The sequence below is a fragment of the Pomacea canaliculata genome, linkage group LG3 (genome assembly GCF_003073045.1).
Source record: "Pomacea canaliculata isolate SZHN2017 linkage group LG3, ASM307304v1, whole genome shotgun sequence".
NCBI lineage: Eukaryota > Metazoa > Mollusca > Gastropoda > Architaenioglossa > Ampullariidae > Pomacea > Pomacea canaliculata.
This window is the reverse complement of record NC_037592.1, coordinates 1225814-1251574: the sequence shown is the minus strand read 5'-3', so window position 1 is coordinate 1251574 and position 25761 is coordinate 1225814. Positions and strand designations below refer to the sequence as shown.

The 25761-nt window shown below is 43.7% G+C and overlaps 1 protein-coding gene across 2 annotated transcripts; it reads left to right on the top strand.

Moving 5' to 3' along the window:
- Positions 1-18296: 18296 nt before the first annotated feature.
- On the top strand, positions 18297-24656 carry LOC112559529. 2 transcript variants are annotated; one of them, XM_025230858.1, is made up of 6 exons: positions 18297-18662; positions 21179-21269; positions 21934-22076; positions 22554-22639; positions 23341-23472; positions 23985-24656. In XM_025230858.1, the coding sequence occupies exons 1-6, from the start codon at positions 18613-18615 to the stop codon at positions 24167-24169; spliced, it is 687 nt and encodes a 228-aa protein (XP_025086643.1). In that variant the 5' UTR covers positions 18297-18612; the 3' UTR covers positions 24170-24656. The 2 variants fall into 2 exon arrangements, with proteins under 2 accessions (XP_025086643.1, XP_025086642.1); XM_025230857.1 differs by lacking the exon at positions 18297-18662 and adding an exon at positions 20084-20703.
- The last annotated feature ends 1105 nt before the right edge of the window (positions 24657-25761 follow it).

Here is a 25761-nt window from a genome sequence, read left to right as displayed (position 1 = left end):
GTATCTCTGAATGGGTGTTATTTAAATTTGTAATGTAACTGAAAGGTTGCCTACCTTCATTTTATTTATCTTTCCATGTGCTGATTTTACAGAAGGCACGATGTCGCAAATTTTTTTTTCAGTAGGGGAGTCATACAATGTTAGGGGGGTGGTGGTTTGTTTGTTGTTGTTGGTTTTTTCTGTTTTTTTTTTTGTTTTTTGTTTGTTTGTTTGTGTTTTTTTTTTGTTTTTTTTGTTTTGTAGAGGGGAATCTTACAATTGCAGAGCTTTTATTCGAGAGTAGCTTTACACACCAATAATCATTATTTCTCCCTAGCCACATGTGTAAGTTAGAAATGTGTGGACATCTTGAGTATAGGTTACAGATACAGAAATTCCCCGTGCCTATCATAAACACCATTTGACATTGAAGATTTGCGAAACGCCAATGTGGCTTCACCGAGTGGTACTGTGCCTTCTCTACCCTCCACCCAACTCCCCCAGGGGTCGTAGTTATGAAGCGAGGATAAGTCGTTGTTCTAATGGCAACATGGGGAACTCGGACAATGTCTTGTTTCTGAAGTTACTATAAGCGGTTTCTGGACTAGCAGATGATGTTGTACTCCTAAAGTAGTATAGTTAGTGAACGATGGCAGATGTGTCCTGAGGTAAACACACACATGAAGTAGTGATCGCGGGCTCTGGACATCGCTTTATAATTTCGGAAACAAGACTCATTTCCTTGAGGTCCCAATCTGGACCTTGGGGGGTGGGGGGATTGACTTACTCTTACTTCATAACTACGATCCCCGATCTCTTTTACTATGCATATGTCGAGGTACTTCTTTCAAATAAAGGTCATCGTCAGGAGCAGTAATGCGCTTGTTGAGTACATAGTCAGTCGCTCTTACTGAACAATGAACGGTGGCAGTCCGATCAAACGATTATTGTAAGCACACCAGAACGTCTACCTTGTCATGGAGGTAGCACGACACAGCGCCCCGAATCTGATTTACCTGCTGAAGTCTGTCGCCATGCAGTCTGTCCCGTGACTGCCTTGTACAGCCTAGCCCTATAGCACTCGCTCAAGTATGAATTGCTTTTCTGATTTGAATGTGATATTAAGCGAGACAGTGGCGTAGGAACCAGGGGGGCAGCGGGGGCAGCCGCCCCCGCAAGGAAAATACAGGGGGGGGGGCAGGAATATCCTTTTGCCCCCCCCCCCCAATATTTGAGACGTAATTCCTCACAAAGAGCAAAGAACTGAAGAAAGGTAGGGGAACGTAGAGAGGAGACGGTCATCACCGTCACAAAAGCGGGCCCTGAGGCAAGTGGAGGCTCTAACACCTCTGACGATCAGATCGGGGACAGTCCGTTGGTCTTGTTTGCCATGCTAATTGCAGGCTGTGTTGAAGCCTGAGTGAAGAAAGCAGCCGGACAGTACATCGGTACATCGAGTGTCGTCTCCCTCCCCCCTCCCCCATAATGCGACGCCTTTTCTTTGGCGGTTTTCGTTTGACCAACATAAAACATCCCCCACCCACTCGCTGTCACCCACGGTGTGTGACCGAGTGTGACTGCGTGGCCTGTGCATGCGCGCATGTGTGCATAGGTGTGTGCGCGCTGGTGTATATGCGCAGAGCTGGAATGTTGATCGTTGCTGTCACGTGGGTTTGGTGTTTTCTTCTTTAGGTATAATGTTTGGTAGTGTATTTTGTAATAGAGGTACTGGAAGAGCTGACCAGTAGGTAACATGGGAGACGGGGGGATTGCTCTTGGCCGGAAGGGTTAGTGAGAAAGATGTTAAGCGAGATCGATAAGCTTTTGAAACTGTATCTTACTATACCAGTTACCACGGCAACTGCAGAACGCAGTTTTTCTGCCTTAAAACGAACAAAAACATACCTGAAAAGTTCCAATACACAAACGCGCTTGAATAACTGTCTCATTATGTATGTATTTAAAGAGAGGGTTGATCTGCTTAATCTGGACGAGATTGCAATGGAGTTCATTAATAGAAATCACCGAGGACGCAGTTTGTTTGGCACACTGACTTGCCAACCTTGATTAATATGATTTATATGATTATAACGTTTATCACATTTCTTGTGAATGCGTTAGCCGGGGAGTCATTCTTTAATTTGTTTTTTCTTATTTAATGCTGCTTTGCCTTTTAACAATAAAGCAGCGTGTTGTGATGCTACCACTGTGTACGTGCGTGCTCTACCCCCCCCCCCCATCCTGATTCACTGCAGCATCCCTGGTGTCAGCAAGAAAGACTCCCTAGACGCTGTGAAGAAGTCCTGTACTATGGAATATAATCCACAACAACTTCCCACAAGATCAATGGACTCACGTGTTCACTGACGGGTCAGCCGAACAAGCCGTGAAAAATGGTGGCGCCGGAATTTACATCCGGTACCCAGGAGGAGGAGAAGACCGTCTTTTCTCTCGCAACCGGCCTCTACTCCCACCTCAACTTCAAGGCTGAAGCAGTTGCCATTCAGACCGGTGCCCACCCACGTTGAAACAGTCCAGACACCTCCAACAAAAGTCGTCTTCTTTACGGACGCACTGTCTGTTCTGCAGGCCTTACAGACTGCCAGAGACAAGAAAACTGAAACGACCTGTCCACTGCTCTCTCCTCCTTATGCGGAGACTGCACAGTCGTCTTACAGTGGATTCCCTCCCACTGTGGGATTTTTGGCAAACGAAGCCGCAGACACTCTAGCCAAGGAAGGATCCAAAAAAGAGCAGCAAGACAGGTCCACCACCTACAGCGAAGTCAAATCCATCATCAAGGCCAAACAGCACAAACTAGTGGCTGCAGCAGCACCCACGTTTCAACCGAAACGACCCCATCACTACCTGCTACAAGGGCTGAGCAGGTCATTATTTTCAGGCTGAGGACAGGCCACAACCGTCTCAATTACCACCCTTTTACACCAAGCTCCGAATCGGCCAGACAGACCAGTGCCCGTGCCAGACAGGCAGTCAGACAACAGCACATCTACTACAAGAATGTCTATGCACGAAGAACTCAGGCACCGCATTTGGACTGATGAGACGCCAGTATGAGGAAAGCTACACGGCAGCCTGGAAGGACCTGCGGCGCACAGCATCATTTGTGCAGGAGGCAGGCGTGTCCATTTGAGTGAACGACGAAGAAGAAGAAGAAGTTTACATAATGTGCGAGTGCGAACGTCGTTCACTGTCAGCAGGGAGTTTGCCCCCCAAAAGCCGAACATCTTGCTACGCCACTGCTTACGAAAGCAGTCCGTAAACTTGGCAGAATTTTTTTACCTTAAAAAACTTAGTAGAAAAAACTAAGAAAGCTCCGATCTTTTTGTCAAACTAGCCAGCTTTTGGGCTACAACATGGAACTTGTACTGGGCAACAACGACTGCCAGAAGGAGACAAAAATGTGTCCTGACGACTCGTGGACAGCACGAAGTTCAAGCACTCGCAGTCCTGATGACAGTCGAGGAGAGAAGCAACAACTTTCGACACAAGTTACAAACCTCTGAGCTCAAAATTCAAGTGCAATGAAGCCAAAGCAAGTCTGTTGGTAATCTTTTGCCCTGCCTCGCACCAGTCGTATGGAGATCCACTGTGGAGGATGGGGTTGCCGTGGAGTATTAGAGGTAATGTTAGGGTGCAGGCGTCTCATTGTTAGTCATCCTGAGCACGCGTTTATCAGGACTAACGCTCAGACACTGAATATCTTACCAGTCGGTGTAGAGTAGCCTAATTACTTATTGTTCTCTCCCCAGAGCCTAATTTTTATTCCCGATGCTAATTTCATCATAACCAACTGCCCCGAAAGAGCACCCAAAACCCCAAACAACTGCCTTTGAACTGTTGTTGTCAGCATCCCAGAGGCCAAATAAAGAAATAATAAAAGCAGTTTCTTCACTCCCCTTGCTCCGGTGTCAAGAGGGACTAGGGTTAGCATTTCCAGGGATAGGCAAGCTACTTTTAATTTGTATCCGGCTAGGCTACAGCTACTTTTTTTTCAAAACGTAGCCAGCTACACTACAGCTACAATTTTTAAAAATGTAGCCGGCTTCTTTTGGCTACTTTTAAAAGCGTGATGTTATAACAAGTTAGCTGTAGTCAGCTGGCTGTAGCAACATACACAAACATCAAACATACACACAAAACACTATTACTTGCTAACACAAGAACTGGTTTTTATATACATTGACCTTTATTCTGATCTGAGACCACCAAAAACTCCATATTAACAACAAAATGCAAAGGTATAAAACAAACTTTTGACTTAGTGCTGATAATTTGTGAATACTGTTAAAACAAATCTACATGCTTTCAGTCCTTCATGGAATTGAACTTGACCAGAACTTTGGCCTCGAAGTTGCTGTCTGTCCCCTAGTGCGCAGCTTTGTCATGATAAGTCCTGCCAGACTGAACTATCTCTCAACCGCAGCACTGCTTGGCAAGACGGTGTTGGTGCGCAGATAGAGTTGTTTGATCGTGGGGTACTTGTCCAGTTCATTGACATTCTGCGACAATCCAGACATCAGGAAGGTAGTTGTCTCAGGGGTGCCGGTAACTTCTTCATAAATGATGAAGTCTGCCTGTTGAGCTGAGCACTTGGTTGGGGATTGGACTGGCGTGTCCATCAATGCTGCCTCTGCAGTCAAGAGGGATCTGCATTTCTCACGCAGGGTTTGGTCCCCAGTCCACATCAACTTGCACCTGAAACAATAATATGCACAATAATTAATGCTTTGTTTAATTTCGTTAATTTTTTTTTCTTATTGTTGTTTTTTAATTAATTTTATAAAATGTACTGGTTTTTATGTACTTATTTTGATTTGTAGGCAAGTGTCAAAAGACCAGTGACCAGTTATGTTTTGTTTTTTTAATCAACACACCCCTCCCCCCACCTTCCGTCAAAAGTTTATTTTTTAATTTATTTACGGATATTTGTATAGCGCTTATTCTCGTGTAATCTGAGCTCTAAGCGCTTCACATTCTTCTCATTCTCAAAAGAACAGTGACAGAGAGTAGCTTATAAATGAAGAAAAAATACACTGAAATAACGAAAACTCTCCCTCACCTTGGGTTCGACACAGTTGCAAGCAGGGTGTCTTGGTCCTCATAGGCATCAGCAAGTCTGGTCTCCAACCCATTCAGGACAGCAGTAGCTAGGGGACCACAGATTTCTAGCTTGGACTTCTGTTGCTCGATGCGGATCTTGAGGGTGTTGAGCTGAGGCAGGAGGTGTCCCAAGCCCACGCACTTCTCGCCCTGCAAGTAGTCGAGGCACATGAAATTTGAGTTCTGTGACCAAGAACAAAAGATATTAATTGTGGATACATTACCCTACTTAAAATAAAACTAGTAAAACAAACAAAAAAGGAAGAAAAAAAAATAGTAAAACTTACCTCCAACATTTGGTTCCCCGTTTTCCAGCTCATTAACTGCGTTTCCTGGCCAGTGAGTCTGGACACGAACTTTGAAAACTTCTCGTTCTCCAGCATGAAGGACAGGTTGCATTCCAACAGGTAATCAAGGACGGCGGAATTGACGTCTGCTTTGCTGACGGTACTGTCGTGTTCCACTTTGAAGAGCTTCTAGACAGAGGGTTGGTCGTCGTCTTCCCTTTTCCGCTTTCGTGACGTTTCAAGTCTTGAGTCAACTGCCTGGCAAGCAGTGGATGTTTCCTCTAAAATAAACACATGAAAATGAAACAAAATTTTAGAAGTCCAAAGAGTGGGTACGTTTGCACCCTGTGAGGGGCTCCCATACCCAATCGAGAATCGTGCGCGACCTACTGACGGAAATGATTTGTGTTTCGATGATCGTACATGTAAAGCTGCTTTTGGCCATTTCCCGTGTACCAAAGTTATTTTTCCTTGCAGGCTTCGCCATTACACTCATTTCAAACATGACAGTATTTTTTACATAATGCGACATGGCACATTCCTTCCACACCAATGTCTCTGGCTGCTTCTCCATTGACGGACGAAGCTTATTAGTTAAATAACCAACTTGTTACTGCCAAACAGGTGGCAGTCCACAGACATTATCACACAAGATGATGTTGACATGACATTTAAAGGTTTGATGCAGACTGAATATCAGCTGGACCGTTTTCATTCATCCTTAATTTAGTATTTCACCACTCCTTGAACACTAATCACTCTCGTGCCTTTATGTCAAAAGTTTAGACATTCTTTTCTTTTTTTCCTTTTTTTTTTTTTTTTTGTTGTTGTTGTTGTCTGTTTGGCCAAGAGTGTTGATGCACAAAAAATTATTTTTAACTACAAAAGTTCCAATTTTAAATAATCATTATGTTAAAATTAAAATAATACAAGATATGTAAGTTGCAAAGTCTTTCAGTGGATTAGTAGCAACAACCTCTACCGACAGGACGCCAGATATGACTCCACTTCATGATTTGAGAAATCTGTTTGACCAGACGGTTAAACAAAGAATGTAATAATAAATGAGATTGAGGTATGTCACAAACCTGCTGCGCTATATTTTTTAATGTTTTTTTTTTTTTGAGCTAGGAAGGAGACAGGGAAAAAGTAACTGGAAGGGGGAGGTTGAAAGACAGCAATTACTGTCTGAGTGCGCGCCACACAGGGATGGCCGGCCGGGCTTTGTTTTTTTGTTGTTTGTTTTTTTAATCAACTGGTGTTGATAGGTTGTTTTGTTCGAAGAACAAAGGAAAGAGTGTTTGAGTGTTTGGGATGTTGTTGTGTGAGTTTTTCCTTGACGGGGGCGGGGAGAAGTAACAGTCTCCTCGGTGTCATCAGTGTGTCCGGACGTTTTGTTTGCAACAAGTCTTGAACCGACTTGGTGTTGTAGTCCTGACTGGACTGTGCACATCCTGACCAGATTTGTGTTATTTAACAAGTCCTGAACAGAATTATGTTATTTAACAAGTCCTGAACAGAATTGGAAGTTAGCCTTGACTGGACTGGGCACATCCTGACCAGATTTGTGTTATTTAACAAGTCCTGAACAGAATTGGAAGTTAGCCTTGACTGGACTGGGCACATCCTGACCAGATTTGTATCTTGGAGGTGAGTGTGTATCTTTGTTGATTGTTCGGTGAGCGTGTGTTTAATGTTTGAAGAATGTTAGTTAAGTTTTGAACTTGCCATTTAGCTAAAGACTTTTTTTCTCCAGGTTTTTGTGGGTTTTTTTTCTCACTTTTGTTGTTTGATCTTCGCTTATTCATCGTATCCGCCTCGGGCTCACCAACCAGAGCTGAATTAGAAATAACTTCAGGAAGAGCATCGGTGTCAGTGAAAACTTTGTGTTACTTTCAAGTGGACATATTTGTGTTACCTAGAAGTGGAAACTTTGTGTTACTTTCAAGTGGACATATTTGTGTTACCTAGAAGTGGAAACTTTGTGTTCTATTCAAGTGGAGACTTGGTGTCATTTTCAACTGGAGATTTTTTTTTAGGGGGGAGGGGGAATTGAATGGTCGGAAGGAACATAAGATGTGTTGTGACAGTGGAAGTGTTCGGACTGTGGGTTCGGAAATTTGGAATTTGTTTTTTTGTGCATGGACCAGCTGTGGAATGTGGCAAACATTTCTCACATAAAATATAATAGAGAAGTCCGACATATTTTTGTCAAACACATCAACTTATCTATTGTAATTTAACAGCATTGATGCTAGAAAGCTCTGACAAAATCAACTTTTTAAAAATATGTAACAATTTAACATCTACATGTCAGTCCAAATTTTAAAATGACAACATGACGAGGACGATGTAGTTTAGCTTATAGTTTACTTATTTTATGAAAAAATAATGTATATTTAAAACAAACTTTACCACAGACAGTCACAATAATGTCTGGGTTTACTGTCGTGTACCTTGCTGTATGTAGGTGTTAAATAATTTACTGTATCATTTGACACTTTGACACTAATGACCCAGCGTGTCTCTTCACACCATTGAAAAATCTGTTTCAATACAATTTGCTATAATTTATATCTGATATCTGATATCTGGCATCGACATTCTCTCAAGATACCGTTTTTATTTTTGCGTTTATTCTGAACTATACGTTTGTCTTTTCTTGGAGGTGTTTCTCAAATGTAAGTTTTATTCACTCCTTAAAGATTATCCTTTTCTCTTTTTCTCTTTCTCTCTCGCACGCGCATACACAGATGTGGGTCCCGCTCTACAGTCTGACAGAAGCGGGGGGCGAGGGCAAACTGCTCGCTGGTTTCCTCCGACAATGGAAGAATAAGCTGCGGTAACCTAGTCAATGATTGCCAACTGGTGTGTGAAGGCGCCATCACTTTCATGCCACTTCCGGCGTGTCATTTTCCCGCGCACCACTTCTCTTTTGCCAGGGGAGGCTATTGAGGATGTTTGAGGCTGGGTGGGTGCACGGGAGTGGTACATCGGGGGACTCGGACCCGAGGTCGGCGGCGTTCGACGAGCTGCTGCAACTTTTGACGCCGCACAACAGCCCGACGTCAGGTCTGGTGCACGGGCGCCCCCTCGCGGCACGAGGCTGACCGCCTCATTAGGCGCACCGTGTCGCCGCGCGTCGCACGTGCACTGGCGCGGTCCTCGCGCGGCACACTTGTTTGACTTGCGGTCCGCCCGCGGCCCACTGGGCCAAGGTGCAAGGCTCGGCAGCTAATCGCCGGCACTCCCCGACCTAATTGGTAACCGAACCCCTACCCCTTCCGCTGATTGCTGCGCGCGCGTCTGATAGGTCACGTGGTGTGTCGACTGGTAAATCACCCATTTCTTCACCTTCTCAACTGGCGCTCCGATTGAACGCCGCATATTTTACGACCGGGTAGGTCGCCAGGCCCGTCACCACGGTCACGTGACTACCCTCGGGCAATCAAAATTTAGCATTCTCATGTGATGCAAGCCAAGACTGCATCGATATTAGCCAACTCTAAAATGTCTGGATCATCACTTCATCTGAGTTAGTGTCACTGACATTGTTCATTTAACGTATTTTTATTTTTTATCCAGTTTTTCTTTCATTTTAAATGGAATTTTTTATGTTAGGATAATGCAAAAGTAAATGTATTAGTCACCCCTTAGAATAAGGGTAGACTCCGTGTTCTGGAAGTTACTGCATATGGTCACTGGTTTGTGGCCTGTGGATAGGATTCTGCTTCCCCACCCCACCCCCACTCTCCATCCTGCTCATTCTTTTCAGTAAAAATAAAAGTGGCTACCTGATTTATAAGGAGCTATTTAAAGCTTACAGATGTACATGTGGCGGAGGGAAAGCTTTGATTCCGCTTTCCACGGGACGTACTCTAGACATGATGAGCCACTTCGGCCAGTAGGCTACAGGAGTCTATGCCAGTAAACTACTTCGCTCATTTATTCATGTTTATCTGTTCACCCTGGCCATGCCAAGCATTATGCTAGCACATAACTAGCTTGTTTGTTTATCTGTTCACCCTGGCCATGCCTAGCATTATGCTAGCAGATAGCTAGCTTGGTTACGAGTGCTTGCGTTGCTCAGTACAAACTCAAGCCAAAGGCATGATAGACTAGCTGCTTGACTAGCCACTGTGTTTCCACATGTAATGTTCCATCAGGTAGTGTTTGTAAGCATAAAGCCAGCCATCTGTTCATGTGTTTGATGTGCATCCAGATGGCCGCCTACAAGTGACCTCAGGTCGGTTATTTTGATGAGACTGATATTTTTCAAACTCTGATGTGATCTCACTTGTTTCGAAAATCCTAACAAGTGATCACTTGTCATGATGGTGAGAGTAGAAAAACAGTCTTCATATGAATGCTGACCCGCAGTCAAGGGATTTTCCACATTCTAGAATTTTATGCGGTTACAAATCGAAAGGTGAATAATGATTTAGTTATTTATTTATTGGGCGTCATCACGGATTTCTTTTAATGTGATCTTGCTCTTTCTTACACACACATGCGTGCACCCCTCCAGTGAGACTTGAAAGAGAGAGAGAGAGAACGCTCACTCGCTAGAACACACACACCCTCTCTCTCTCTCATCCACGCACGCACGCACCCACACACACACACAGTGGCCTGTCTCTCCGGGGGCAAGCGAGGCCAGTCAGTTGGAGGTCTCGGTAAACTCAGACCCCTCTTTGTCTCCGCATCTCTGAAAAGTTTGTAACTGTCCTGGCCTGGTCTGCTGGGACAGCCAGTCCCACGTCGACCATACATTATCTTCATCATCCAGCGGTCCTCTTCGACCCGCCGCCCTGCAGCCGCGGTAGCATCGTGGGTGATCGCGTTGTTTGTGAGGAGAGAAAGAATGTGTGTATATGTGCGTGTGATTGTGTGTGTGTGTTTGCTTGCTTGTTTGTTGTTTGTTTGCTTGCTTGTTTGTTGTTTGTTTTTTTTTTTTTGTTTTGTTTTGTTTTTCCAGGAGAGGAGTCTTTCGATTTGCAATAAATAAAATTCTTTTACCAGCTTCATTACGAAAACGTGCTCACCAGACACCATTGTGGGCAATGCGAATCTGAGGATAATTTAATAGAGAGAAAAAGAGAGAGATAATCTAATCGGTGTGTGTGTGCGCGCGTGCAAAATGTACATTTGGAAGACAGCGTCATGATAAAAGTGAGAGAGAAGAAGGGGTGAATAGGAAAGCACTTACACACAAATAAACAAAATAAAACACTACACACACGCGCGAGAATAAGTTTGCTGTGGACTCCATGTCTTGCATCTCTATTTTATTGGTACAATATCATCATCAATAGTAATAAGTATAAAAAATAATAAAAAAAATTATATTAATTATTATTATTGAACAACAACAAAATAAAAAGCTTAGACACTAGACAAAGTAAGAATCACCACTCTCACATTTTCATGATAATGGACTGATTTTTTTTTAACCAAGAGCCTAGCATTACTTCAAAAGCTGTTGTTATTTACTGTTTTTATTTCACATCACTAGAAACTGTTGATTCTGGGAGAGCAAGATAGAGTTGTTTGTCTGCGAAATGACCACGTGATACTTCATGTAAACAAACACCGAAAACCAAGGTTAAATATAAAGGAAACACTACCACGTGACAGTTTGAATGACTTTTGTACAACGGACAGGGCTGTGGGTCACGCGACGTCAGCACAAGGTTCGTTCGACAGAAGGAATGACGTCACAACACAGAATGACGTAATGTACTCTTGCAGCGTCAAAAGTAATAGAGTCAAGGTCAGGAAGCGTGCTGCAGCTCGAGCGGCACGTGATGCGCGGTATGTGGTGCGCTGTCGTCACGCTTGCCTCCCCTTGAGCCTCTGTCACTTGCCTCCCCTTGAGCCTCTGTCACTTGCCTCCCCTTGAGCCTCTGTCACTTGCCACTCTTGTGACCTGAGATTTAGTGCTTGGCACGACGCGCGGCTTATCTACCTGCTCACTCGTGTATACCTCTGCCGTCATCCCTTTGTTGTTTTCACTATTACGTCTTTCTTCTTTCTCTTTTAATCTTTTTTTTCTTCTTATTCTTTTCTTTCTTTCTTTATTTCCTTTCCTCCTTTCTTCTTACCGTACATTCGTGCGTCTGTCAGTGTATCTCTTTCTTTTTTCGCTATCTCTGTCTGGTAAAGGTAGATAGAAAGGTGTCAGAGACCGGAGCGAACTCTAAAACAAAAGGTTTTCACACATAATATCCTCAATATGAACAGGTAGAGAAAAACAGATTGACGATCCAGAAAAATAGAAAGAAGGAGCGAGAGAGTGGGTGGATGGGGTGCGGTAGGCTGCTTCCGAGTGTAGATGACAGCGTAAATTTTCACACCTTTTGGCAGACACACCTGTTCCTGTCGCTTGTCAAGGGTTCTGTGCACTGAACCTTGCAACATGTGCTGACGCCTACAAACCAGAAACATGAACTTGACATTGACTAATGGCATCCTTGACCCATCTGACGTCGGAAGTGTGCACATTCCACGACCCTGTGTACAGTATACCCTGCACTTTTGCCTTTTCGCCTTTGTTTTTGTTTACTCGTTGGCTTCCTTGCTACAACCATTCCCGTTTCGAACCCAACATCAGTTTCCGTTTCCATTGTATGTCGACTCATCCAACCCGTAGTCTCCCGTGTCTGGATATACTAGAGGCAGATGAAATGAAGAAGCCGACATCCGGGCAATGTGCAACGGAAGCAAACGCGCAGCATACTGGGAAGCCTCTGATTCTATCTCTTCTCAGTCTTAGAGACCAGCCAAAGTCAAACAAAACTAAGTTCAAAGGTCTAGTTGGGTGTACATTTGTTCCTGATGCCTGGGTAAGACTCAGTACAGGGTACTATTTCCCACAATCTGGGTCGTGACGTCATATGTGTACACAGAAGAGCCTCATTCACATATGACCCAGTTGTCCCATTGATGGATATGGCTGATCTTATTCATAGATATCTAATTCATTGCTACACCATTCATTGTCTTGAAATACTCGCAGACCGACACTTCCTGTCTCAGGCCTACGTCACAGATGTTTGTAGGAATTTTTCTTGAGAACAGAAGGAGTGAAAGTAGTAGTTTACACTGAACGTTACCCAGGTATTAGAAACATCTCGCCCAACATCCCTCTTTGTGCTATGGGGAAACATACCTTCTATATACCAGTTATACCACGCAAGGTACACACATGTATACATGACAATTTAAGTTCAAAGAAAATGTAGTTACACTGGAATCCAATCAAAGTTGGGCAAATCAAATACAAATGTCTTTCTCGCCGTCATGTGACCTCAGCAGTTCATTAGCACGTGAAGTTGGTGGTTAGGGCAAACGAGAGAAAACAAAACCAGACTTCAAAAGCATGTATCAATCACCTTCCCGTAAAAGCAACACTGATGTTTCAAAAAAATAAGAACAGATAAAAAAAAAACAATTAAAAAACTTAGCACACACCGTCATATACAAGAGTGAAAAATGTTTTAATTTTTTACTAGAATAAATATAAAAGTTAAAGAAAAGTTGGACAAAAAATACAATAGTTTCAACTGTTCTTGTAATGGTAGACGCCAGGCACTGTGATGTAACATGCCAGTCATTCTCTGGGTGTCTCACTTGTACCAGGTGAGGGACAAGGTGTGCAGCTCACACAAACTATTCCCATGTTGATAGACAGCTTGAGGGGATCTCGCCAGCTTCCGAAAGACACACTTGATGGTCCTGTCTACGGTTGGAGGATTCCCAAGTTTAAAAACCATTTGAACAGCCCTGAAAAAAACTGTTGTAGAAGCTTCTACATGAAACTTTTTTTTTTAAAGAAAAATCATCATTTTCATGAAAACTTTTGCCACTAAGACATTTGCCAGGCAGCTAGCACTGTTTTTTTCGCAGGTATCTGTGCCAAAAGCATGGGCTGGCGAGCATACAGCTCACTTCTGCAAGAAATGATGTTGGAGACGTGTTTCACGGAATGTTGTTTAAGAAATGAAATGAGGCGGCCCCAGAATGTATATACTAACAGTCGCTGACAACAAATTAAGCCGACTGCCGAAAAGCCAGAGGATAAAGTTTCAAAACTAGTGAAGACGAATGCTTGAAGCTGTGGCACCATTGTAACCAGAAGGCAAGATGTCTACCAACTGTGCTACCTTGACAAACGAATCTTTCTATTTTCATTGACTTTCTCGGCGCGACAACGACACAAACAGAAATTTCTGAAGCCTTCTGACATGGACAAAACATCAGATTTGGATCAAATTGTTTTCTTTAAAATAAACTCTTCCTTATTTAATTTGCTTTCTTTAAAGTCATGTAAAACAAAAGGTGAAAAGTTCAAGTGTTTATACCTTTAAATTAAAAACGTTGGAAATAACAGAAATTTTCTCTTGATATGTCCAGCGATTCAATTGTACTTGCGAGGACGAGGGGATGATGTCTAAATGTATTTGTGGATGAAATACCGGGTTTGTTTTTTAGTTTTGTTTTTGTTTTGTTGTTGTAGTTGTTGTTGCTGCTGCTGCTTTTGTTTGGTTTTTGGCGATAGCACAATGCGTCATACAGTCAATGTCCTCCTTTACACAACCATTCCTCAGACAACCCTTCTCTCTCACTTCTTTAAGCTAACGCCACAGTTATCAAAAACTCTTCCTTGACGACAGAAGCAAGAGAAGAAAAAGAGAAAGAAGAGCACACTCACACCACACACGCACGCATGCAGAGACACACGCCCAGAACTGTAACAACCTGAGCGTTCACAAATCACATTCACAGCAAAGGCATACTTCACATGACAAAACAGATCCTGTGTCCAGCGGTCTCTGAAAGGTGATCAAAAATACACATTTCCTCCATCACACACATACACATCTTCCAGCCTGTCTTTGTAGTTAAGACGGCGGAGGACATTAATGCCGAATTGATGCAACCTGTCTCTCCCAGAGCGCATTTCAACTGTTTGCCCGCCACTGATCTCCACCAAGAGCGATTTTCTAGCTGAGAAATGTCTTTGTGATTGCGCCAGCTCCGTGGGTATATGTCTCCTTTACAAACATTTCGGAACATCTGACTGCAAAGGTTCGACAGCCACAAACAAATCGCAAACGTCTCACTTTCGAAGAGGCCAACCATCTGTGATATCATTTGTTTTAAATCGGAGAGGGAATCAACACCACGATGCCCAAACAATAAGGAAAGTGGAGAAGAGAAGACAGAAGAAGAGGAAAGATACAGGGAGGAGGATACATGGAAAGTGTGGACAGCGCTGGTGTGATTAACTCCCCATGGGGCTTTGAGGAACCGTGAAAATGGATGGACAGAACTGGTGGCGAGGTCACCGTTGGTCAACGAGCATGAAAGCTGGGGGTCACATGACAGTGATTTGTCACTGGCCACCTTACAAACTCAGCTTCATCTCCATGTTCCGGTGAGATGGTCGAGGAACTCGGGAAAATGTGCTTCTGGGGAAGAGATGGAGATGAGAAATGATGTTACAAAACCAGATGTGTAGGTAGAAATAGTAGGTTGCCATGTGAACGCTGTGGTAGGTAGAAGTGGTATTCGAATATTAACGTCTCTGTGGTAGGCCTGTAAGTCCTGATGTAACTGTGCTTTCAACATGATCATAGACTTACAAAATGGCGGAAGCAGCACACACACACACACACACACAAACCCACTTATCTTTTTAGTCTTCTTTGTCCTCCTAGTGCCGCAACCATACCACCCCAGCGGATCCGGTTCTGGGCCGAGGATCGATCTCCTCCTGGTCTGTCTCCGAACCCTGCGTTTCATCTGTGGGTTTAAGTCCAGAACTTGTCTGGTTAAACTCGATGTCAAATTGCAATAAAATCAAATTGTCAACCGTACACTGCAGTCTATGCAAAAACTTATTAAATACATTTTTTACTAAAAACAAGGATATCGGCCGGCAGCTCTTCCTTGCGATGTAAGTGTAGAAGCAGGACTGAAGTATCGTTGGAAGTCAGAGAAACATTGCAGTGTACTGCTGACGTCAAGCAATGTCTGTAAGACACAATAACAAACACGTTAATGCTTTGTACAGAGCCAGGATAGTGTGTTTTCACGAGCAAACCGTCGATGTCGCAGTTGAAGATGTGAAATATTTTCACGGGTGAGTCCCGTGCTGTGTCCTGGTGACCGTTAGCACGGACACCTCGTGTCGCGTAGTCACTGGGTCAGTGAAACTTATTCTCTCCCTTGTCTTGCTTGTGTCTTGCCGTCCACACAAAGTCCTCGACATTATGGGATAGCAATTGTCATGAACTGTGGAGGGCCGGGCCATCTTGTCACTTATTTCTTGTTGGTGTTCTTTGTAGGGTACTGTAGTCCATTTTCGATGTCCTCCATTGACTGGGCAGACAACTCTGACCACGCGTACAATGATGTCTGAAGGGGAGAGGATCGGGTAGGTTGCTGCCGTCTGTCACTCCGATCTTGTTCACTCCATTGAGTATGACGTGTGTGTTCCTGGCAGTTGGAGGTACCTAGGGGGACAGTAGCAGGGTGTTTGTGGTCCGTCGTGCACTAGTCATCTTCGTTAACAGCAGCCTCGTTGTCGATGACGTCACCGGTTCTGGGGCGTTTGTTGACGAAGTTGACTTTTTCACGAACTTTAGACACGTTGTTTGCTAACGGCTGTATAGCCTGGTGGCTAACGACGAGGTCTGAAGACTGAAAGGTGGTGTGTTCAAATCTGACAGTGACAAATAAAAGTGAGTGAGTGAGTGAGTGAGTGAGTGAGTGAGTGAGTGAGTGAGTGAGTGAGTGAGTGAGTGAGTGAGTGAGTGATGTGAGTGAGTGAGTGAGTGAGTGAGTGAGTGAGTGAGTGAGTGAGTGAGTGAGTGAGTGAGAGTGAGTGAGTGAGTGAGTGAGTGAGTGAGTGAGTGAGTGAGTGAGTGAGTGAGTGAGTGAGTGAGTGAGTGAGTGAGTGAGTGAGTGAGTGAGTGAGTGAGTGAGGTGAGTGAGTGAGTGAGTGAGTGAGTGAGTGAGTGAGTGAGTGAGTGAGTGAGTGAGTGAGGAGTGAGTGAGTGAGTGAGTGAGTGAGTGAGTGAGTGAGTGAGTGAGGAGTGAGTGAGTGAGTGAGTGAGTGAGTGAGTGAGTGAGTGAGTGAGTGATGAGTGAGTGAGTGAGTGAGTGAGTGAGTGAGTGAGTGAGTGAGTGTAGTGAGTGAGTGAGTGAGTGAGTGAGTGAGTGAGTGAGTGAGTGAGTGAGTGAGTGAGTGAGTGAGTGAGTGAGTGAGTGAGTGAGTGAGTGAGTGAGTGAGTGAGTGAGTGAGTGAGTGAGTGAGTGAGTGAGTGAGTGAGTGAGTGAGTGAGTGAGTGAGTGAGTGAGTGAGTGAGTGAGTGAGTGAGTGAGTAGTGAGTGAGTGAGTGAGTGAGTGAGTGAGTGAGTGAGTGAGTGAGTGAGTGAGTGAGTGAGTGAGTGAGTGAGTGAGTGAGTGAGTGAGTGAGTGAGTGAGTGAGTGAGTGAGTGAGTGAGTGAGTGAGTGAGTGAGTGAGTGAGTGAGTGAGTGAGTGAGTGAGTGAGTGAGTGAGTGAGTGAGTGAGTGAGTGAGTGAGTGAGTGAGTGAGTGAGTGAGTGAGTGAGTGAGTGAGTGAGTTGAGTGAGTGAGTGAGTGAGTGAGTGAGTGAGTGAGTGAGTGAGTGAGTGAGTGAGTGAGTGAGTGAGTGAGTGAGTGAGTGAGTGAGTGAGTGAGTGAGTGAGTGAGAGTGAGTGAGTGAGTGAGTGAGTGAGTGAGTGAGTGAGTGAGTGAGTGAGTGAGTGAGTGAGTGAGTGAGTGAGTGAGTGAGTGAGTGAGTGAGTGAGTGAGTGAGTGAGTGAGTGAGTGAGTGAGTGAGTGAGTGAGTGAGTGAGTGAGTGAGTGAGTGAGTGAGTGAGTGAGTGAGTGAGTGAGTGAGTGAGTGAGTGAGTGAGTGAGTGAGTGAGTGAGTGAGTGAGTGAGTGAGTGAGTGAGTGAGTGAGTGAGTGAGTGAGTGAGTGAGTGAGTGAGTGAGTGAGTGAGTGAGTGAGTGAGTGAGTGAGTGAGTGAGTGAGTGAGTGAGTGAGTGAGTGAGTGAGTGAGTGAGTGAGTGAGTGAGTGAGTGAGTGAGTGAGTGAGTGAGTGAGTGAGTGAGTGAGTGAGTGAGTGAGTGAGTGAGTGAGTGAGTGAGTGAGTGAGTGAGTGAGTGAGTGAGTGAGTGAGTGAGTGAGTGAGTGAGTGAGTGAGTGAGTGAGTGAGTGAGTGAGTGATGTGAGTGAGTGATGAGTGAGTGAGTGAGTGAGTGAGTGAGTGAGTGAGTGAGTGAGTGAGTGAGTGAGTGAGTGAGTGAGTGAGTGAGTGAGTGAGTGAGTGAGTGAGGTGTGAGTGAGTGAGTGAGTGAGTGTGAGTGAGTGAGTGAGTGAGTGAGTGAGTGAGTGAGTGAGTGAGTGAGTGATGAGTGAGTGAGTGAGTGAGTGAGTGAGTGAGTGAGTGAGTGAGTGAGTGAGTGATGAGTGAGTGAGTGAGTGAGTGAGTGAGTGAGTGAGTGAGTGAGTGAGTGAGTGAGTGAGTGTGAGGAGTGAGAGTGAGTGAGTGATGTGAGTGAGTGAGTGAGTGAGTGAGGTGAGTGAGTGAGTGAGTGAGTGAGTGAGTGAGTGAGTGATGAGTGATGAGAGTGAGTCGATGTGAGTGATTGTGAGTGAGTGAGTGAGTGAGTAGTGAGTTCTCAGTGAGTCGAGTGAGTAGTGAGTGAGTGAGGAGTGAGTGAGTGATGAGTGAGTGAGTGAGTGAGTGAGTGAGTGACACCCAGTAGTCTGTACACACTTTACACGGTAGCCTTTATTTTCTTTTTATCTATGCACATGTAGGTGGCTGGCCTTACAAATGATCGATTACTAGGCGTTCAGCCAACTGGATCTGTCTTATCTCAGGTGTCACCCCGGAGACACCGCTGGTATGTTTTGCTTACTGCGCAAGTCAGCATTGACTACCCGGGTCGCTTACCTACCACCCGCTCGGGTGGAAGTGTCTTTTGAACCTGCCGCACTGCGGCATTAACCTTCGTTTAGATTGACTATCTACCTCTACCTCTACCTCTGGCACTGCACTCGCACGTGCCCTACAGGCTCTGTAAGACGAGGTATCCGCGCTGAAAAAAGCTGACAGTCAATTCAAGCTGTTGCTGGAGGAGTGAAGCCATGAAACCAGCGACATTTACTCCATTTTATCATGAGAAGGGAGAACACGGAACCACTTGCCAATTCAAAGGACGCCGACAAGTAAGTCTCTCTATTTTTCTCTCTCTCTCACACACACACCACCCGTACACACTTATCGCTTACCACAACAACAACAATAGTAATAAGTAGTAGTAATTTTTATGTTATTCTTTTTATGAAGTGCACGATACAGTGTTAGCATTTACAATAATGACTTAAAAAAGACAATAACAGGGTTTTTTTGAAAAGAATAAAACAGCTCAGACAATCAAGAATAAAACAATAGAATCAACAGACAGAAAGGGAACAGTCGATAAGACAGCAGGGTTAGCAAACACACAAAAAAAGGACTATTTGTCAGATATATAGAGAACGGTCAAACTGCAGCCTTCAGCAAAAGATCATGTTCAGGCGAGAAGCATTTGCCAAATAAATATTGTTTTAAATTTGATAATATTTGCAAGTCGCAAGTGACTGAGCATGTCAATCTTGCAGTGAGAGAGAATTCCACACTACTGGCGCAATTGCTGTGAATAGTCTCTTGCCAAAAGGTTGACCAGGAGTACTTGGCTTGGACAAGTTGAAAGTCATTCTGAGACCTCAGTGTAACACTAGTCGCTAGTATTGGACAGAGGAGAACAGCGACAACAGGTGGTAGCCACCCTGCAATCAAAGCCCTAACCGAAAGCAGTTCATCAGATCATGACACCTCAAAACGCAGCCGATAAATACAGATGCAAAAGGTCAGATACATGTAGAGGGTCACTTACAATAGTTACTATATTCGAGAAACGGGTATTTAAACTTAATGAACAGGTAGACAAATTAATATTTAAACAATCTGTTAACGATGCCCTCAAACACCAGTCAGTAATAGCAGACTGGCAGTCTGGGGGACCCAGATGGCGGAAGAAAGCAGCGCAGCCCCTACAGTCTTCAGTACACGCTGTCTGATTTCTAGCCTGTAGTATTGGTCTGTAACCTGTAACTATCTGTAGAAACAGAAGCACATTATATAACTGATGCTGTTTCCAAGTCACATAGGGCGGTCCGGTGGCGCGTCTGTTACCAATACAGTGAGGGTTAGGTGTCCTGGGTTCAGTTCTCGTTTCGGACACGGTATTCTTTCTCTGCATGTGCCTCTGTTTACATGGCTGACTGCCTTGCCGTGATATAGTCTTTGTTATGAATCCCCTGGATGGCTCGAAGACAATTTTTTTTTCAATTAACTCCTAGAATGGGGCTATTGACAGAACAGCTTCCGGTTTAGTAAACGACGACAAGTCTATGTCAGCAGAGTCTGAGAGAGTAACAACTGCTGCGTGGAAGGATGCCAATGTGAAAGTGTCAAATGTTTATTTCCCGCTTCCGCGGGCAGGTATATCGAAAGAGCAAGAATGGCGAGCGGGTCTCATTCATGCTAGAGGCCGTTCAGACAAAGGTTTAAATCTATTGAGAGCCAAGATTTTAGATCTCAATGTTTATGTTCGTTTCATGCTATTTATCATTCATAAGAAAGATTTCAGACTAACGAAGCAAGTAATTTCGTGTTCTAAACAGGCAAGGATTTGGTTATAGTGTTGACATCAAAAGTCTCGTTCAATTCCATCTTCAAGCTTTTCCGGAAGCGGAAGTCTGACCGTCAATTGCTCGCAGAGACCAGCCGTGGAGAACTTGGCAAGAGGCCGAGCGTTGGTCTCGGCAGACAGTCAGCCTTCTACTCTACACGTCCGTAGTCTTAGTTACTGGTTCGGCGAGAAACACCGATTCCCCCGTCTACTACGTCACATGTGACGCAGGAAACAGTATGACGTTTGTATTGCGCTTATGTGACGCAACCATATCTCCACGGCAACGAAGGCACCTACACAAAAGAGAACACAAAAGACTGTAGAAACTAATTAAAGCAAAACGCTCAAGAAACCAGCTATACTACAAAACAAAACGCCCCTCGTCAGACGATAAAAATATGATAACTGTTAATCTCACACGTGCACGCCAAAGCACGTTAAGACTGGCCACAAGTCCCCTGAAGGCAGCTGACAAAGATGGCCTCCAAAGAGTCAGGCTGCGCGACAGCAGGACGACTGGTGCTTGGCATGTGAGTCTGCCATCAGGCGTATCTATCAGCTGGTATTGTGTTTTCATTATAATGTTTTGCGAATTAAACTCGTGATCATTTTGACACTGTGTCTTATTAACCGCGAAAAATGTTGGCAACGGCTGCCTCCATTTTATCCCTACTACGTTACTATCAGAAGTATTCATGTCTTTCCGGAAGGAAAGAAGAGAACTGCAAGAACAACTGCAGCAACCGCGTTAGTAAGTGCACAAGTAACAGCAGTGATATTAATCTCCTCCTCACCTTGTAGATTTTCCTTCTTTTGCTATAATTCATCCTCTCTTCCATTCCCGTTTCCATCGTAGCTATTGTCATCCGTTAAAGTCAGCAACTCGTGCTAAAATGACGCCGAGGCAGAGTTTTGTCAAGTTAGCGAGTTTCTTTTGGAACTGGTTGATCACTTGCCTAATGATGTCACTGACACTTTGCAGGGCATCTGTTTTGTCTGTTGCAGCACTTCCTACACCGTCAGACCAGAGAGGGTGCTGACGTCGCTTGGCATCAGACCCGCGACACCACTGGACGAGCGGTACTCAGTCGCGCTTGTACGTCACTGCACGTTGGCGCGACAATGGCGTCTCGCGCCGACTTACAATATTTTTGTTCTTGACAGGCTTCACAAACAGCTGCACTGCAAAGTGTCTTTGGATGATAAATATCATTGATAACAAAATTCCAAAGTATTTTATTCGGTTTGAGCTATTTTCCCCATTTTGCTATGTTTCTGCCTTTTTCAATGTAAACGATGCTGATACGAGTATCACTCATATTTCTGTGTTTCCAAATAATTTTAAACTTTTTTGTTTATACCCTTTTTCTTTGAACTTTATTGGGTTAAATTTTTTACGCCCGTTCTTGTAAGTATTATAAGACAGAGACCGATCTCTGATGATTTTTTTAAACTCTTAAAAGCTGTTTCCAAAAGTAGGAAAAATCCGTACTTTTCACTAAAGAAGAATAATTTAAAGCTGCTTTATTTACCCCAAGCAATACGACTATACGGAACAGAAAATGTACTGTTGTATTTATGTTCTATTAGTCCATTAATAAATGGACTCTCATTTCGATAATATTATGTCATTTAACACTTATATTTATTCTGGGTTGGGATTAGCCGAGAAATGCGGAAAGCTGCTAGTGGCAAGAGTGCAGTCACACACACACAGTGTAGCTCAGCAGCATTTTTTTTTTTTTTTTTTTTTTGAGCAGCACGGACTGTGGGAGGAAACCAAACCGGCGAAGGTCCAAAGGGAGGCTGTGCAAGCACCAGCAGGTGACAACCGGTACAGCAGACTTTACGACGAGTGTATGAAGCACATGCCTTATCGCTACCCCAACCCGGGGATGCCAAGGTAAACAAATTAAGACCTTCAGAGTGATAAGGAGGAACTCATGTTTGGACATGGACATAATATAGGAGGAATTCAAAAAAGGATTGCAAAGCTTAAATAATGGGGAAGGGGATGAGAATATGACCTGATTTGGCAACTTTATCATAACCTTCTTCATATCACTGCTGTCATTCATGTCATCGTCGTCATCATCATCATCATCATCATCATCATCATCATCATCATCATGTCATTACACAAACTAGCGCGCGTGCAAGCACACACTCGCAGACACGCGTGCTCTTGAGAGATATAAAATCAGTGACAGAAACTTTGAGGGACATTCAAAAGTGGATGTTGGACAAAAATGTACTTTATAACCGAATAATGTATTTTAGGACTGTTCAACCTTTAGTTCATCCTCCAGCTGTAATCATTTGTGTTGTTATGTTTATAGTATTTCAATGTACTTAGGCGAGCAATTGCAATGTACTGCAGGAACCGGGAAGGCAGTGTTGGTGGTTCATGGCGCCATGTTAGAGATATTGCAAACTACAACGGCTCCAGACTGGTTTACATGGACGGTGGGTTGTTTACGTGTGTGTGTTGCCACTCCATATTCGCAAAAAAACATTCTCTTCTGATTTTAAAATCTTTATGAAATCTTATATTTTCCTTTTGCTGTGGCCATGACCTTCCTTTTGTTTTTTAATCTGTGCGTGCTTCTGCGTCCATGAGTGTGAGGATGCAGGTGCCACGATTTGCTGTACCAAAGGATGGCGCTTTATTATAATACTTCGTTATTAGCATTTCATAAAGCAAAGAAAAACACGGCTGCATTTGACAGAACGCTGGTCTGTTGTCAGCACGTTCGATAGCAGGAGGCATACAAAAGCTGGCGTTCTACACCAGGTGTTTGGCTGTGTGAGGCACGGGACCCGGGAGGCTACTGTCATTGGCCTAACCCTAACCCTAACCCTGTCAGGGGAAACATCCGACTGATCTTCACTCTCATTCTAGCGTTTGCTTCATCTAGGTGCACCCTTACACTGTCCGTCTGCTTCGTGTCGCCACCACCATGGATGTATTAACAATAATATCTACCACCATGGGCGTGACTGTCGTCGCCGCATAGGTTACCCTCATTTCATGAAGTTTCAAATATGGGATCTACAACAATGTTTCTTTCTTGATTATTAATCCTTGATAATTTTTAACATAATAATTATCTTTTATCTCTGTGCGTGATAAACATTCATGCTTAGGTTCGAACTGTCTGTTGCAGGCATAAACAGTGTTTACGACACTGTAAATTTTACTCAGGAGCTACAGTCAAAGCAAGAGAAGCAAGAACATCTGCGGGCGTTTTACCAGCCCAGCGAAGCCATGTCCCCCCCAGCGACATCTTTTGCTGCGGGTGAGTTGTCTGTTGGCTGGTGAATCTGTGGACCTGAGTTAATTCTTGCCGCTGGCTGTACAGTTGGCCTCTTTTCTTTTAAAACAGCGTTCAGTGCTGTCAAGCGTCCGGCGTTCACTCGTAGGTCACGTTCAGTAGATTTTCGACGTTCTTGCAATTCTATTTACTGCACACACACATACACATACACACACATACACACACTGTTCAGAATTCCGGTAGAATGTAATGTGTGTATGGGAGGGGATGTCACGGCCGGATTGTCAATGGAGGTCTGGGTGGGCCTGCTCCTGAAATCATTGACACTTGGGTGCTTCAGCTTACTCTGTAAATCCCACGGTCCATCCTGTTTTGAAGACTCAGACAAAAGAGACAGAGCAGCTATCAACAGTACAACATCAGTCTTTACACAACCTCTTTTGCTATACTGTATGTATAAAGTGTAAAAGCTATGGTAAGAGAGTTAAGTGGAGAAAAACCCAATTACCATGCTCATGGTGCTCTGTCCTCAGCGCCTAAAATGGACAATTTGCTGAAGCCCACACTGCCAGCTAGTTCCATCATGGCTGACCCTGACATAGAGCGTAAACTGCTGCTACAGGAGCGGTTCCCGACAATTCGCCGGGGCTTCTACGAGTACAAACCAAAGGTGCGAAAACGCACCTTTTTCCGGCAACTTTCATCATGGAACCACTAGAATATTCCACATTTTTTATTTAGAACCAACCCTTCATGAACTCAATAATCTGTGCAGTAACATCCTGATGTTCACAGAAAGTAAGCATAAAGTTCATTAGTTCTTCAGTGTACAGGCGAAAGATGACTACCATGAAACTGGATAAGGGTCTGTTGCTCCCTGTAGTCTTCTCGTGAAACACAACTCAATAATGTAGAGAAATATGTATTTTCTCTCATTCTCACAGCTGTGACTCTTCACCTGTACTGTGATATTTTATGTAAGCTAGATGGACAACAAACTCCTTTGTCATGCTAATATCATGTGATGAATTACAGTATTCTGTACATTTTGCTCACATTTGCAACAGCAAGCCTTTGGATGCGTTGCTTATATTGTGTAGCTTACATGTCATATCTGACTATCCAAGCAGTATTAAACTGGCCATATTGCCAACTTTATTAAAGAAAATGGGTTTTACTGATCACAGCTATTTCATGAAATGTTCTTTTTCTCCTTGTGGGTGTAGTATGCAACTATGTGAGCTGGAATGTCTGTGTCTTTGTTAAGCCTGCATGTGCAGATGTATAACAGAAATTGACTTGAGCACATTCTTAAGATAATAACTGGTCCTTTTGTGTTATGCTAAGACCCTTACATTCTATATCAGTACATATTTTGTGAGGAAAGCATTGCATGCATTGTAATGTGAACTCCACTGGTGAGGACTGCATTCCAGCTGGCACTCAATACCATGAAAAGCAACAGGAACTCTTGATTTGTTTTATTTTTTAAAAAGACAATGCACTCCTAAGGAGATTATATTCTCAATCATTCATGAATTCAGCCAATGACTTTAAAAGCATTAACAAATTTTTAATCCTGATACTATTTAAAACAGCAAGCAGAAAATTAAGTAAAATTATCAATTCCTAGTTTTAAAAAATTCATTAGTATAGCAAATTACCAATAACCATACCTGTATAATTCATAGTATAAAAGTACTGATTACTGCTCTGAGCTGATGCCGGTTTTTCAACATTATTATAACATGTTTTCTGCAAAACCAATGTCAAATCATAACATCACATGTATGGTTGTAAATGTATTGTTCTAATTTCAATATGTTGTTTGTGAAAACATGGTATCAATATTGATCTCCCTAATGAAGGCTCCACCACTACTTTACTGAAATCTTGTCTGTCCACACTACTGCCCCAAACCTTCACTCCTCATCAGACTCGCACATTCAAGCCTCCCTCCCACCCACAAAGACAGTCACATAAAGACAACAGACGTTCTCCCTCTGTGCTGCTAAACAGTGGAACTCTCTTCCTCATCACACTCGCCACTCGGACTACAAGGCTACATTCACACGCTCTGTGAAAACATATTTGTTCACAAAGTACTAACCCTGAATTACTACTCTTAACTCCCTGGCAATACTGTCTGTCATACTAACCATCAATAAACAACTATCTTTCACTGTTTATAGTATCTACATTCCTTCATACCTTCATCCACTGCTTTACCTTCTACTTTTGTACCTCATCTTTATGTTGTTCAGTGTGTTCAGTGTACCTCACTGTCCACTAGCAGTTATCTATCATTTA

What these genes read in the sequence shown, in the direction of transcription:
- LOC112559529 (XM_025230857.1), top strand. Translation starts at nt 20,651, where the DNA reads ATGGCCTCCAAAGAGTCAGGCTGCGCGACAGCAGGACGACTGGTGCTT. An exon ending in GGACGACTGGTGCTTGGCAT is followed by an intron (nt 20,704 to 21,178) that starts GTGAGTCTGCCA and finishes TGTCTGTTGCAG; the next exon opens with CACTTCCTACACCGTCAGAC. An exon ending in AGCGGTACTCAGTCGCGCTT is followed by an intron (nt 21,270 to 21,933) that starts GTACGTCACTGC and finishes TTTTTTGAGCAG; the next exon opens with CACGGACTGTGGGAGGAAAC.